The sequence below is a fragment of the Urocitellus parryii genome, chromosome 5 (genome assembly GCF_045843805.1).
Source record: "Urocitellus parryii isolate mUroPar1 chromosome 5, mUroPar1.hap1, whole genome shotgun sequence".
Lineage (NCBI taxonomy): Eukaryota > Metazoa > Chordata > Mammalia > Rodentia > Sciuridae > Urocitellus > Urocitellus parryii.
The window spans coordinates 63,913,001-63,928,815 of NC_135535.1; the positions used below are offsets into that span (position 1 = coordinate 63,913,001).

The 15,815-nt window shown below is 47.0% G+C and overlaps 1 protein-coding gene across 1 annotated transcript; it reads left to right on the top strand.

Annotated features, from left to right (window-relative positions):
- The first annotated feature begins 1,833 nt into the window (after nucleotides 1-1,833).
- Nucleotides 1,834-5,646, top strand: LOC144255185 (keratin, type II cytoskeletal 6C-like). The gene is made up of 9 exons (XM_077799363.1): nucleotides 1,834-2,367; nucleotides 2,928-3,142; nucleotides 3,514-3,574; nucleotides 3,726-3,821; nucleotides 3,947-4,111; nucleotides 4,599-4,724; nucleotides 4,864-5,084; nucleotides 5,281-5,315; nucleotides 5,417-5,646. Exons 1-9 carry the CDS (start codon nucleotides 1,834-1,836, stop codon nucleotides 5,644-5,646), a joined length of 1,683 nt encoding a protein of 560 aa, XP_077655489.1.
- Nucleotides 5,647-15,815: the final 10,169 nt, after the last annotated feature.

The window sequence follows — 15,815 nt, forward strand, 5'->3', positions numbered from 1 at the left end:
TTTTTTGCAAATGGCAGTTCCAGAAGGCATTCATCTCATCCAAAGATGAGAATGTGCCAGAAGGGAACCAAGACACGATCCACACTCCCAAGATGAAAGCAATAGAAAAATAAGGTAAACATTTATTTATTTATTTAAATACCTTTCTACATTGCTGCTATCTCTCTACACATATAAACCCCCACCTCTCTAGTGGGCTCTTTCTCATACATGCCCTTGTAACAGCACAGAAACGTCCAACTAAAATTGTGAGAAAGATACAAAAGGAACTCATAACATTAATTGCCTCCATATATAGGAACTGGGTGATTGAGGATGGCCTTGAACATATGTATTTTATTCCTTCAACATGTACTACAAAACAATTAACAAAAATTTTTTAAAAGAATTATGAATATAATTTGTAAATATATGAATGAATGTGTAGAAAACAATGTCTAATACTTAAATAGGCAATCTACTATATGTACACAAGGAATGTTTATATATAGAGAGAAAGCTTAATACATTTCTAATGTTTACTATCAGTTGGTAGAAAATAGAAAGGACAAAGTAGCATGTCAGATGAACCCTAGACACACGCAATCAGAAATACCCACACAGACTGAAAGACTATATATGACAATTCACCTAATTACCTTAACAAATAAATCAAGGGAAAATGAGGGGATATTTTAAATTTTTAATTATTTGAAAGACATTTAAAATATATGTCACTCAAATAATACATACAAGTACTTTTTGGGAATCCTGATTTGGAAAAAAAATAAAATATAAAATTAATAATATCAAGAGGGATATTGGGGGCTGGGGATGTGGCTCAAGCGGTAGCGCGCTCGCCTGGCATGCGTGCGGCCCGGGTTCCATCCTCAGCACCACATACAAACAAAGATATTGTGTCCGCCGAGAACTAAAAAATAAATATTAAGAAATTCTCTCTCTCTCTCTCTCTCTCTCTCTCTCTCTCTCTCTCTCTCTCTCCTCTCCCTCTCCCTCTCCCCCACTCTTTCTAAAAAAAAAAAAAAAAAAAAAAAAGAGGGATATTGGGAGATCCAATAGACATTTGTTGACTTTAAGGAATGCATACATTTTTAAGATCTAAAAATGGTTTATGATTATGTTCAAAGGGTGTATCATTTTGATGCTGACATTGAATTATTTACTGAAAAATAATACAGTCTATGATTTGTTTTCAAATAGTCTGGAGTTGGAATACAGCAGATTATGGAAGAAATAAGGGTGTCCATGACATAGAAATTGTTAAAGCTATGTGACCGATACAGAGGCAACCTTTATGTTTCTTCTAATCTCTACCTGGTTCACACTTTATATAAAGAAAAAAACAATTTATAATTACCATTTGTAATCATTGGGGGAAAGGTAATCTTTCTATTAAGCCTTAAGCAGTAGATTTCTCTGGATCCCTAATTTCTTTGTTAGGAGAAAAGAAAGTTTGGGGAGAGGACACTCAGGATGCTCTGAGACATGGGAGAACCTTTGTTAGGATAATGACTAATTCCCTACTACAGTGAATTGAGAATAGTCTTATTGTACTGAGATCAAGTCACAGCTGTAGGCAGAAGCGTTTTCCCTGACTAAAGGAAGCCAAAAATGCAATCTGGTTATTTCATAACTTTTCTAATAATCCAGGTGTGATCTCACTGTTTGTAAAGCCCAGCCCTTCCCAATCTGCAAGCTCACCTTCCAGCCCTGAGCCCAGCCCACTCACACCATATATAAGCTCTGCCTGAGCCCATCTCCTTCATCTGCTCCTCTCTGCTCTGCCCTTCAGTCTCTCTCTCGCCTTGCCCAGCCTTCTTGTCTCCAGGCACCATGACCAGCAAGTCCACCACGAGGATCCAGAGCAGCAGCAGCAGCCGCAGAGGCTTCAGTGCCAGCTCAGCCAGAGCCCCAGGGCTCTGCCGCTCTGGCTTCAGCAGCATGTCTGTGTCCCGCTCCAGGGGCAGTGGCGGCATGGGGGCATCATGCAGAGGCGCAGGCTTTGGCAGCAGGAGCCTCTATGGCACAGGGGTCTCCAAGAGGATCTCCATTGGAGGGGGCAGCTGCGCCATGGGTGGCGGATATGGCAGCGGAGTTGGAGGCAGTTTCGGCTTCAGCAGTGGATTTGGTTTTGGAGGTGGAGCTGGTAGTGGCTTTGGGCTCGGTGGTGCTGCTGGCCTTGGTGGTGGCTACGGGGGCGCTGGCTTCCCTGTGTGCCCCCCTGGAGGCATCCAAGAGGTCACCGTCAACCAGAATCTCCTGACTCCTCTGAACCTGGAAATTGACCCCACCATCCAGCGGGTGAGGACCGAGGAGCGTGAGCAGATCAAGACCCTCAACAACAAGTTCGCCTCCTTCATCGACAAGGTGAGATAGGATTTCTACCTAAAAATCCACTATGAGTCTAGTAATAAATGCCAAAGAAGGAGAGGAGAGGGAAGAATTTTCAGACTTTGTGCAAATACTGTTTTGCAGAGGTTCCCATTTGCTCCTGAGTCCTGCATTTGGGGGCCCCTTTCTTAGTTGGACTGGCAGGCAGAGCCTGATTCTCATTCAGAGATGATCCAGAAGGGTCCCATGATTACTATTGGAGAGAGAGACAAGCTCTGTGTCCCACTGTAACACGGCTGAGGCACAGAAAGGCAGATGTGTTCACCTGGTGGCAGCCCGAGTGCCTTCATGGCCCTCGGCACCAGGCCACCCACAACTCCAGCGAGGTCTTCCAAATTTTTCCTGGGCCCTGCAGGATGGGCCCATCTTCCCTAGAGGAATGAGGTTGGGTACTTCACTCTGAACCTCCCATCTGAGACCCAGGAGGGCAGGGCACATAGGAAAGTTTAAGGGACAGCAGGTGACATACAAGAGTGAGGAGAACATGGAAACAAGAAATGCAAGCTTTTCTTTCTTCACACTCTGCTCCCCTCCAGGTGCGCTTCCTGGAGCAGCAGAACAAGGTCCTGGACACCAAGTGGACCCTGCTCCAGGAGCAGGGCACCAAGACTGTGAGGCAGAGCCTAGAGCCTTTGTTCGAGCAGTACATCAACAACCTCAGGAGGCAGCTGGATGGGATCCTGGGGGAGAGAGGCCGCCTGGACTCAGAACTGAGGAGCATGCAGGACCTGGTCGAGGACAATAAGAAAAAGTAGGTTAAAGAAGAATGGGCTCAGGTTCCCAACGCTCATACCTAGACACGAATGAGTGGCCAGGGCTAGATGTGGGCATGACCACTGAGCACTGTATGTCCATTGAGGTGAATATCAAAATTCAAGGCTAGAAGCAAATAAAATAAAACAAAATTCAAGGCAAGAAGCAAATAAAATAAAATAAGCAAATAAAATAAAATAAGCAAATAAACTAAACACAGGAGGCCAAAGATCTGAAAAATGAAGGCACCTTCAGGATCTCTGTGGCATAGAGTTGGATATTCTTTATCTATGGAACACGTAGATCCCAGGCTTCCTTTCAGCTTCAACCACACACTAGCTCAGATGTGTGTCAACCCTCTTCTCCTAGATACGAAGATGAAATCAACAAACGCACAGCAGCAGAGAATGAGTTTGTGACCCTGAAGAAGGTGAGCTGATTTTCAGGGTTCTAGTTTCTCTGCTCAAGGAGAGACATGACTCTGCATCCCCATCCAATCTCACAAGACCATTGCCATGGTGATAAAATGGGGGCTGGGCAGGAGGGCTCAGCTGACTCCACACTGTCTGCTCTTTCCCCAGGATGTGGATGCTGCCTACATGAATAAGGTGGAACTGCAAGCCAAGGTGGACAGTCTCACAGATGAGATCAACTTCCTCAGAGCCATCTATGAGGCAGTGAGCATCTCCACCTACTTTCCTTCACTCAGATGGGTTCTGCAGGGTGGGAAGTCATATGTCCCCATTGGGCACCTTGGTAAGCAGCCCAGGCCAAGATGACCTTAGGACTTCGTGTTCTTCAGGAACTGTCTCAGATGCAAACCCACATCTCAGACACTTCTGTGGTGCTGTCCATGGACAACAACCGCAACCTGGACCTGGACAGCATCATCGCCGAAGTCAAAGCCCAATATGAGGAGATCGCTCAGAGGAGCCGGGCTGAGGCTGAGTCCTGGTACCAGAGCAAGGTGAGCAGTGACTTGGCAGCCGCTAAGGAGGCCTCAGCCCCACCCTGAGCTCCAGAAGCCTCCTGACTTCATGGGGGAATTTCTGAAAGGAGGCTAAAGTCCTGTCACAGAAAGTGTACCCCACATGCTTAGAACAGCTCTCAGATATGATGTCCGAGTCTAGGAAGAAGAAGCAGAACCCCCAGGCATGAGGAATCTTCCATAAAGGACCAAGTCATCTTTGCTTAAGCTTCACTTTCACTGATGGCTCTCAGAGACACAGAGCACAACATTGTCAGTCCCTGAGCGTTAACTGTCTCTGGTTCCCACCAGAATGTTCTGTGGCTTGGTTCCACCATGTCCAGCCACTTAACATCAACTTTTCTAAAATTCATTGAGGAGAAGCCAATAGGTGGAGATTACTCCCTGTCTGATTCCCAAGGGAGACACCATTGTGCACATGTAAAACCCCACCCATTCTCTGTCTCCCTCTCCCCCTGCACGACAGTATGAGGAGCTGCAGGTCACAGCAGGCAGACATGGGGATGACCTGCGCAACACCAAGCAGGAGATTGCTGAGATCAACCGCATGATCCAGAGGCTCAGATCGGAGATCGACCACGTCAAGAAGCAGGTACAGGGCAGAGACAGGGTCAGGGCTGCTTGTCCATGCAGTCCAGCCTCCTGGGCTCTTCTTCACTGGGCAGGAAGAGCAGGGATGAGCCTCCTGGAAGGCCCAGGCTCCAAGCCCATTTCCTTGCTCCCCCTTGCAGTGCGCCAGCCTGCAGGCCGCCATTGCTGATGCGGAGCAGCGTGGGGAGATGGCCCTCAAGGATGCCAAGAGCAAGCTGGAAGGGCTGGAGGACGCCCTGCAGAAGGCCAAGCAGGACATGGCCAGGCTGCTGAAGGAGTACCAGGAGCTCATGAATGTCAAGCTGGCCCTGGACGTGGAGATCGCCACCTACAGGAAGCTGCTGGAAGGCGAGGAGTGCAGGTGGGTGACACACCCCTCTGAGCACCTGTGGGAGGGGTCTGGCCCTGAGCAGGGGATTGTGGCCAGCACTGGTGAGTGCTGTCAGGAGACTCTCTGGAAAAGGGGAGGGCGGTCTCTGTGAGACTCGGGTGGAGGCTTCTCCTGGGATCAGGTATGGACTGTGGAGGGCTCATCCTCTGTGTTCCTCTCCTCCTAGGCTGAGTGGCGAGGGTGTTGGACCCGTCAACATCTGTAAGTACTTGGCTTGTCTGCCTCCCAGTTGTTGACCTGGTGAGCTGGCTCAGGTGACAGAGTGAGCTCACGGTGTCTGTGTCCTGTTGTCCTCCCTACAGCTGTGGTGCAGTCCACCGTGTCCAGCGGCTATGGCAGTGCTGGTGGTGCCGGCAGTGGCTTCGGACTGGGCGGAGGCAGCAGCTACTCCTACAGCAGTGGTCACGGCCTTGGAGGTGGCTTCAGTTCTGGCAGTGGCAGAGGCATCGGGGGTGGCCTCAGCTCCTCTGGTGGCAGCAGCTCCACCATCAAATACTCCTCCACCACCTCCAGCAGGAGCTACAAGCACTGAAGTCCTGTGCTGGCCCTTGTCCCCACCCTGCTCAGCCCTCTGGTGCAGAGCCCTCTGCTCAGGATCTTTTCCTCCTCTGCCTCCACCTCTGCTCTCTAGCTGGGGCTGCGGAAGGCCCCTGCCCTCCTGCCTCCTCTGTCTTCCTGCTCCTCTGAGTTTCCACAGCTCATCTGTAGAATGTCAATAACCATTGTCACTCAGACATGGGAACATCGTTGTGATGTTCCTTTCTATAAGAATTGCCATTATTCTGTGATGCCTATTCCATATGCTCCATTTAAGAACTGAACATGAGTCCACTGCAGACAAGGAGTCCTCCCTATGATTTCTAATTTCCCTGTTGTTGTAGCTGCCTTCCGGGATTCCTCATCTGCCCCATGCATGGTCTTGCTGTTCCCTTGGCAATGAAAGCTATGTGACATAACCCCTCTGGTGTTTTGAATCTGTATCCCCACACTATTTTTCTCTGGTCTCTTTGGCTCTATTTGTTCTGTTAAATAAAGTACATTTTAAATATATTTAAGGGTTTTTTTTGTTGTTAAATTGACTCTGAATCTTTCTTTCTACAAACTGTTCATCATCTTTGGGGGACCATCCCTCTCCCACTGACAGTGCACCATGCTCCATACCTAAAGTGATGTAGGAATTTTCTAGATGGAGATCACCAATACTCTTCAACCTTCCACACTTCAGGATTTTCCCCCCAAGTAGAGTCTTTTAAAAAGCATTAGGACTAGGAGGGAATTTGGTCCTGGAAGGTGGATCAGCACAATCTTATAACTTAAGTTCACTTATTTTTTTCTTTTGTTACCATCATTTTGTGGCTTTGTCCCCTCCGTTATCTCTGAGACTCCTTCAGAAACTCCACCTCCCATTCCCCCACCCCTTAGAGACACTACACAGATCCTACAAAATAGAAACTGTTGGCAAGAAGGCACAATACTCATCTCTCTCTCTCTCTGATTATTAATATAACTGTTGCAGAGATTGCTTTGATACAAACCCTGAGATGTATCAATCAAACCACATAGTACAGAGAGGAGCATCCACAACCTCAGGGTGTGGATTTGTAGCCACATGCTGCTAAATGTGTTGGATGAATTTGACACAACCCAGATGTACTTGAGTTCAAGGAAGATGCCTCTTGCAAGAGGCTGGTTAAACACATAGAACTATACACCTAAAAATGGTGAATTTATTTGTCTATACCTCACACCTTATTAACCCTGAAAAAAAGTGAAGCCGTAAAAGTCAATAAAATCAATCACTAAAATCTCAAAGCAGTGTTGGTTAATGATTTTGTTTTAAAGTACTGTTGGCACAGATGAGATTAAACCATGTTCCATGTTGATCAATGACTCAGATTAGTGAGGACGTGGTTCTTAAGATCTTTTTCACTTGGCATTAGGATGTTTAAAAGTTTTTTAAATTTTACACATCCATGCAAATTTTGACAAGCAAAACTAGATGTGGGAGGTTCATTTAAATCTGTCTAGATATCAATGTCTTTGACCTTTAGGCAGAGACAAACTCTCTAGATTTTAGGCTATGTTTACACAAGCTTATTCTGGAGTCTGGCTAATCGGACAATCCACAGCATGTCTTATCTATAAGAAAAAGAATACATAGCACAGGAAACTTCCACTAGAACAACAATACCCATCTCAACTGTAATGGTAATTTGCTAATTTCAAGCCACAATAGATACCTTCTCTGATCAGATTAGTTCTAATTTGTTTACATGGCTGTTACAGGTAGGCAAGGGTCTTACTGCTAGACAGATCACTAGGCAGAAGCTTGGGAGTTGGGAGACTTTGGGATTAGTGATTTCCCTCTGTGTCTACCACTGCAGTCTGAGGTCAAGGCAAGATAGAAGCAGACCTTGAAACTGCTACACTGGACAAAGCCCAGAAGCTGATAGAGAAACATCCCAACGTGGCAAGACAGACTCATTTCTCCTCTCCCTGTGGAGAACTCCAGGACAGTAGGCCACCTATAGGTACCCCTTCTGTGAAGGCCATGCAAGGACCCAATTGTGAAGAGGCCAACTGGATGCCAGTTGATTGCTGGTTAGAGCAGGCATTATTACTGTCCCTGTCACCTAAGAATAAGGTCATCCAGACAAAACAGAGTACGCCCAGTTAAATTTGAACTTCAGAAAAACAATAAAAATATTTTAGTATGTTGCAAATATTGCATGGAATGCGCTTATACTAAAATATTATTTGTTGTTTACCTGTACTGCACATCTGTATTTTTATGCTAAATCTGTAACCCTGCCTAGATGGTAGATCTGTCCTCATACTGAATGTGATGAGGGCAAGGTTGGCTGGACTGTTGCTTTGGATTTCTGCTGAAGGACAGACAATAGGCAAGGACCAAATATAAATCCCTTTCCTCTGCACCTTCCCCTCACTGTCATCTCAGGTCTCCGCTTCACGCACCTGCCCCAACGTACCTGCCCCACTCCAGCAGCCTGGCCTCTCCTAAGGGCTTTTAGTCTTTGTGGCCCTCTTTGTCACTCCTTCGATGTAGTCCTACAATTTCTCAAGACTGATCCTCCAGCTGGTGGTTGTTTTAAAAGACAATGTATTTTTTATGTTTGTTATTTATTAAAAGATATTAACCCAGAAAAAAAGGAGGGACAGGTTAAAATACTAAGTGTTTGATTGTGAGGAGTGAGAACTTGGATAATTACTATTTTTCTTTTTGTGCTTTTCTGCTACATAAGGATAAGTGTCCTGCTGCCTGGCCCCACTGCAATACCACTTTTATTACACACTGAATTCCCACATTTTCTCTTCAGTCGCATTGATCTCTGTGCCTGATTACACCATTGTAGAGCTTTATATGACAGCTTTTTATATACATTGGTTTCTGATTCAGCAAGTCCTACTCATGGTTTGTTTTCAGTGTTTTCTGGTTACCCTTCTTGTTTGCTGCATCGTTTTCTCTTATCTAAAGGTAGCACATGAATATTGTTGACTTCTGTACCTTGTTCTTGTACCCAATCACCTTGTGAAACGTCATCCCCATTTTAAGATGAGAAAACCAAGCCTCAAAAAAGTTAAGTAACATGACAACGAAGAGGCAGAGCAGGGTCCAAGGGTGGATGGGCCTCGATTCGTAATCTGTGCTCCCCCCCTTCTCTGGGATGTGTGGTCTCACGTGGACTCAGGCTTCCTCAGCTCCCCTGTGGCCTTTGGCCTTTGGCCATAGGGAGGGACTGACCTGTGCCTTCTCCTTGGCTCCAGCCCCTTGCATTTCTTGCCCTCTGGTGGAGGCACCCCTGCCCTGGGCTGCCAAAAGCAGTGGCAGGAGCACTCTCTTCACCTCAGTGAAGCAATGCTGGCCCATGACCTCAGCTGATGACATACACGCCAGCGAAGACACCAAGCAACGCCTGCCCTCTAGCCTGGGGAGTCCAGCCCACACTAGGAGGAAGATGAATGGTTGCTTTTTCCCAGGCTGGGTCTGTTGCCACTGTCTCCTCCTTCAGCTCTGAACTCTGGCCAGTTTTGTCCTTCCTCTTTCCAAGAGCCTCTCTAAAGCCTCCTGTCCACTTTTCCCACTTTGACTTCTTGTCTACTCCTGGGCAATGAGGAAGGAAGGAGTAGAGTGTGACCATCATTAGCTCGTTACATTTTCCTCTGAAAATATCTTCACAATTCACTCCTATGTGCCCTCTGTCATTTATCGTTCCAGCGGTCACTTGGCAATGTAGTCAAAGGCAGCCTATGGCATGGCAAGGTTCTGGACACTAAAGAACAATTTAAAAGAACGTAGGTACATTGTTAAGTGCGGCTGACTTATGGGTCTCCTGTGAGCAAACCTTCTCACCTGGCCAAGCTAGAACTCTACCCATAACACACACACACACACACACACACACACACACACACACACAGAGAGAGAGAGAGAGAGAGAGAGAGAGAGCGAGAGCGCCCAAGAGGCAAGGCAATGAATGCCAAGTGTGAAGGTCCATGAGAAATGGCAGACCAGCTTCAGGGGTGCTCAGTAGCACCCATTCCTTCAAGGACAAAATTTTTAAAATGTAGGGAAACCCTACTTCAATATTAAATCTATAAAATACCATGATGCCCAAACAGCATTATCATAGCAGAGTATATACATGCGGATCTTACGGAAATATTCAGCACTCAAAACAAACTAGAAGCCTCACTTCCATTTATTACCCAATCATATCTCATAAATCATTCCAGAAAGAATCTATATTCATCCCTAAAACTTCCCTCCAGGGAATACATTCCTGTTTGGCATTAGAAGGTAGAAGTAATTGAATCCCTCTTGGTGAAATTTAAGTTTACTCCCTAGTGGTATCAATAATAACAATGACAAAGAAACAGATTGGTCTCTGATCACAATTCCTTTCTCCTTTCCTCATACCTCCTATTTCCCAATTCATTCTTCATTTGCATGAGTTTTTGGGCTCCCTCAAGGCTGGCCAACTCTTGTTTAATAAACCAGTGCTTAGGGGTGAATGAAAGGCACTTGCAAGTATTTCCTTTAAAAGGAATTTATCTCTCTCATTGGCCTGATGAAGCACATCCAGAATATGCACAGGGTAGGAATCACACAGAGGGCACTGGGGCATCTGCCCATGAGGTCATTGCCATTTATCCCTTTCCCTGGAAGGGAGGAGAGAGTAGCATCCTGGCTGCTCAGATGTAACCTGCATCATGGACACAGAGCTGGTCTGCTCCGTGGACACCATTTCTTCCATAGATACCAGTAGGACATCTGTCTGGTTTTACCCTCTGCAAGCTGCATGTTGATCAATTGCACTAGGATTGCATACCAAAAGAGCTGACTAATGAGACAGCCCTGTGCCATGTCCTTCTTCAAAGAGACTAATTCCCTTGTACTAATGAGTCATGGGCCCTAATGTTCCTTTCCTCTATATCCAGGCTTTTGAATATTTACCCTTCTTAAAGAAGAGCAAGAAGAGGTTCTTGTTCTACAGTTATATCCAGTCAACCAGTCCCAGTTCAATGGCTCTGTTTCCCAAAATCATCATCAATGTCATTGTTGTCACCTTGTTACCAGGTGACTGATTTGGTACTGCAGGTCAGTTGGGCATTGTACAGCCCAGAGTGAGGCAGGAACTCCTAGACAAATATGGGTGCCCCTTGGAATTAGCCTTCCTAGGTATCATGGGAAACACAACCCACATCCAGAAGGTCCTGTCCTTGGAAACACCCAGGTAAACAGTGCATCACCTAGATGTCTCATGTAGGAGTGCAGCTTGATACAGACGAGGTAGGTATATGTCCTGCAGATGAATGCAATCCCATCCCAAGTGTGGGTGGATTCACTCTGTGATTTATCCCTGAGAAATGTTTAAGCCAAGCCAGCCTGCTGAACCTCCCCTTCTATGCTCCAGGGCTGATTCCTGCAGTTTTCTGTGAGTGCCCAAAATGTGATATTTGAAGCCAAAAGTGAGAGCAAGGCTCATCTGAAATCCTCAAGTCCCATCCGAAATGGATCTCACTACTCCCTGAATTTCACATTTTCTAATTCCATCACTATATGACTATTGCTTCAGACATGTTGGGTTTATCTTCCACAGCTCAGCAAGCCCCTAAGACGTGGGAATTATGGAGAATGATAATTTTCCAGCCTGGGGATCCGTGTGGCATGGGAATAGAGCACTGTGGTAGGGGACAGGAGATGATGATCCTAGTCCCAGTTTTATTCTCAATTTCCTGTAGGACTCTGGGCCTCACTCTCCTCACCCATAAAATATGGGACCTCTATATTGTGCACCTCATGAACTTTGTTGGACCTGAGGTAGATAAAAAAGGCCTGGGCACTGCCCGTGCACTCACAGCTGGTCACTGCCTGGTCACCAAGAAAGGCACCCTTCTGGGTGTCTCAAGGCTCCCAGTGCACATCTGGGCTACCCCTAAGGTGACAGCTCACCAGTATGACCCACTTTCTTGTTACAATGTGGGATACTTTTCTCTATCCACTGTTATGTCCCTGTGCCAAGCATATCACAGGTCCCCAACATGTGTTTCATAAAAGAACGAATGAATGAATGCACAAGTTCAGTCTATTTGAAGGCTCAAGTCAGAAGTGTTTCTTAGACCTAACTAGGCTGAGAGAAGGAAGCCAGGATGCAAGATGGAGTCATGAGTTTTCAGGATGTTTAAGTTCATGAAAACAGAGGCAGCACCAGGCCCGGCATAGGGGTGAGGTGCCTGCTTCTGGCTCTTACTTCCTACCAGGTGACACATCCCCCAACCCTCAGCAGCAACCACCAGACTAGTCACAAGCCAATGAGGTGGTGTCAACAGCGTCCCTCAGTGTGCCAGTATCATCCAGCCCACCAGTCTGTGCCCACGGGCTGTGGCTCTGTGCCAGTGCTCAGCATGTCGGTTTTCTAGGTCTTGCACTCTTCAATTCAGAGTGGCTGCTGGGTGTCCTCCTCTGAGGAAAAACTGGAGCAGCATCTCATCCCCCACCCTCATCCCCCCACTTTCCTCTTACCAGTTTCTTCCTTGGGCAGCTCCATCTCTGCAAAAACTAGAGAGACTTGGTGGATGAAGCCTCCCCATTCTGGGAACAAACAAGGCGGTGAAAGTGGTTGGGAGGAATGGCCAAGGCACACTTGGAAGCCTGCTTGTCTAAAACCCTCCAGTGATTTCTGCAGAAATGCTGACATCTTTACGAAGTCCCCAACTGTGTGTCACCAGCAGCAGGGAGTTTTTCTCTTTGGATTTTATAAGGTCAGGAAAGCTCAGAGCAAATGTGGGGAGCAGAGAGATTTAGGAATCAGCAAGCACATGACTTGGGTCCACTTTATCTGAGAAGCTTTCTTTAGATGGGGGAGTTTGAGCAGAATTACAGAATTATAGTTGTTGTTCCCACGCTGACCCTGGTTTCCTCATCTGCATGGCTTCTTCAGGTTTTAAAAGACAAATTCTGCTCCTTTGCTTCACTTTTCTTTCCGGATGCACTCAGTCGGCACCCCATGCGTATTAGATTGCTGTTTTGTGAAAGTTTTTAGTGCCTGTATTGAGCTTTGTACAGGTACATCTGTTGGCTGTGTCAAGCACTTGATCATGAAGCAAAGGGACAGCTCCATCTTGCTTTTCTTAAACACAAGTTTGAATGATAAGAGTATACCAAAGTGGACTCAAGGGCTGTCTGTAGCCTGCAGAAGGATCTGCAGCAGCCCATCCACCGGGATCCATGTGAAAGGCCTGATCTGTTTGACCAGTGGAAGGAGCAGATGAGTGACACTGGCTACATGTAGGTAAAGTACCAAGTTCTGAATCTCAAGAGATGATTGAGATCAACTGGTCTGTCAGTGCTCTTTGGAGACTGATAATGATCAGTTAATGCAGGAGCAAGAGGGTCGTGAGGAGGAAGGTCTGAGCCCCTTGGAGGCAGGCTGGGTGGCACCTACTAGACATTGCAAATATTGAGGAAGTATGGCTGTCCCTGCATGAATAGTCAAGGTACATAAATGTTTCTGGCTGGGCTACCTCAGGGTCCACTGCAAAAGTTACCTTCTCCACACTCAGCCCAAGGAGCATACCAAGGGGAGACCCGGGTTACAACTGCACCTGCAAAACACCTCCGCTCCCCCTCCTCTTCCAGCATGCGCTCCAGGAGGGTAGGGTCTTTCGTCTGCTTTGTTCATAGCTGTTACCTCCTATGTCTAGCACAGTGAGTACTGGCACATGACAGGTGCTAATATATACTTACTCATTAAAGCCAGGACTCCCTCAGAGAGGAGGAGGGGTGCAGAAGCAATCTTGCATATTGGGCAATGGCAGGGCAGTGACTATGGCCTGGGTCATCAGACTAGTCTGCTATGGAGAGATGCATTTTGTCTAAGCTCCTCCTTTGGCCTTGATTAGAAGCCAATGCTCCATGGTGCATACCCAACTTCTAACCCTGAGGAGGTGTATCTCTACATCTTCCCTCTACCTCCACACCTGATGGCCACTGGCACAGCCTCCTTGGAATCAATCACCTGCTAAAGGCCTTTGTGTCCCTCTGAGGCAGATGGGAACACACTGAACAGGAGGGGCACACCTCAGGAAAATAGAGGGCTTGGCTGTCCCAGCTTTGGACGCCAGAGTGCATACCCTGCCCTTGAACCCACCACTCCCCCAAACCTCAAGAAAACTTCACCCAGACATACTCAATAGTATAGAGTTGGAGAGACCCAAGAATGCTTGGAGAACAGAAGGGACTATAAGCCAGATACCCTCGATCACACGAACTTCTGCCATAGTTCAATTTAGGGAGCTTAGGAGGCAATTTGGGGAGAAAAGAAGCTACCTAAGCTTCAGTGGTAGATTAACCCCCAGGCCCGCAGAAAACCATCATGCTGAAGAACAGGCCACACACAGGCGTCCTGAAGGATAAACTTGGGCCCAGTTTATCTGAGAAGGTTTCTTGGGATGGGAAGTTTTGAGCAGAATTACTGAAGGAGTTTAAAACAACACCAAAACCCTTTCTGACAGAGAGCAAAGGACAATAACAGCTAAGTTTCGAGCTTTCAAGAGTGTAATGACACAGGCTGTCAAGTGGGCCTGGTGTCCCAGGCATTCATTGTCCACTAGGATAAAGGTCACAGTGCAAGGGAAAGGTCAGAAGGGGGAAGAGGGAAGAAAGACTCACCTCTGTCAATGTAGCTTACCAACTGCCACTAGTAAGACGATGTCGTTAGAAAACCACCATCCTGGTGGGAACATTAGAGAGATGAGGAGGAGGAAGAATAAGAATAAGCAGACCAGAGGTCATGGCTGAGAGAAACAGGAGTGGAAATGAGATGGCCATGCCTGGAAGTGGAATTCCCAGGAGGGGGAGTGGGAAAGGACGGAATAGGCACAAAAGAAGCAGTCTGGAGCCAGCTTCCCCCGGGTGGCACTCAGGGAGACAGTGGGACTTCCATTCCTTCCCTTGGGCATCTCAGAGCCACTTCCGCTCCGGAGCCCAGACCCTCACCAGCCTTTATTCTGTGGAAAGCTCCAAGGAGTTTACTCAGCTCATCTCAGAAAACAAACAAGCGTTCCTTCTGGGAGACAGATTGTCATGTAATGAGGAGTATAGAAAACAAAGATATTTATTCTTCCCACTGCAGAAGACAGACCTGCACCACCCAGGCTAGGCCCTGGGTACATTGGCAAGCCCTTGAGAGAATTCCTGAGCTCTTCCTGGCCTATGTCAACAAAAGTTGTGATTCAGAGGTTCCCTGTGGAACCTGAGACTCGCAGACAACTTCTAACTGGAGCAGAGGCCCAGCCCCTGACCAGAGCCTCAGGGAGGAGGTTGCTGAAGACAGAGATCCACCACTCCAAGTGCCAAGTTGCCATTCCAAGCAGGTGAGCGCATCTGCCAGCCACTGGCTACCCATGTGCTTCTCAAAGGACAGCTGTGTGGAAGGACCATGGCACCTGGCTCTGCTCACCAACGAGGTCATGATAGCCTGCCTTCTGCATTAATCACTTGCCTCATTCCCTTATCCACACAATGGAGACTGAATATCTATCATTTCCTCTCTCACTCGCCAATCCTTCAAACCCACAGCAAGAAACAAGGTTAACAAAATCAAGATAATCTAGCTATTTCTCTGGGTGACTGTCCCCATAGTAGAGATAAGGGGAGGAGAAGCAGGAAGAAGGGGGACAAGGAGCACTATAGACTCCTTGTCAGCCTGTCACTAGTGCAGGGGTGGGGGAGAAAAAAAATCCTCCACTAGATGCAGATTTGGAGCTCTTTTGATGAAGGAGTAAAGAGCTGGGTATCCCCATCCTTGGGAGGAGGGGATGTCTGTGACCCATCTGGAAGAAGGAAGCCTCAAAGATAGCTCAGAAGTAGCGCTTCACTGGACACCATCAATACCATCTTGTTCAAAATTTCTTTAGCACTGGGTACGGTGGTACATGCCTGTAATTCCAGCGGCTTGGGAGGCTGAAACAGGAGGATCACAAGTTCAAAGCCAGTCTCAGCAAAAGCAAGGCCCTAAGCAAACCAGGAGACCCTGTCTCTAAGTAAAATACAAAATAGGTCTGGGGATGTGGCTCAGTGGTCATGTGCCCCTGAGTTCAATCCCCAGTACCAAAAAAAAAAGTTCTTTAGCATCTCACAGTACCATGAGTTTATTACTAAAGAAACAATGTTCATAT

What these genes read in the sequence shown, in the direction of transcription:
- LOC144255185 (XM_077799363.1), top strand. Translation starts at nt 1,834, where the DNA reads ATGACCAGCAAGTCCACCACGAGGATCCAGAGCAGCAGCAGCAGCCGC. An exon ending in TCGACCACGTCAAGAAGCAG is followed by an intron (nt 4,725 to 4,863) that starts GTACAGGGCAGA and finishes TCCCCCTTGCAG; the next exon opens with TGCGCCAGCCTGCAGGCCGC. An exon ending in CTGGAAGGCGAGGAGTGCAG is followed by an intron (nt 5,085 to 5,280) that starts GTGGGTGACACA and finishes CTCTCCTCCTAG; the next exon opens with GCTGAGTGGCGAGGGTGTTG.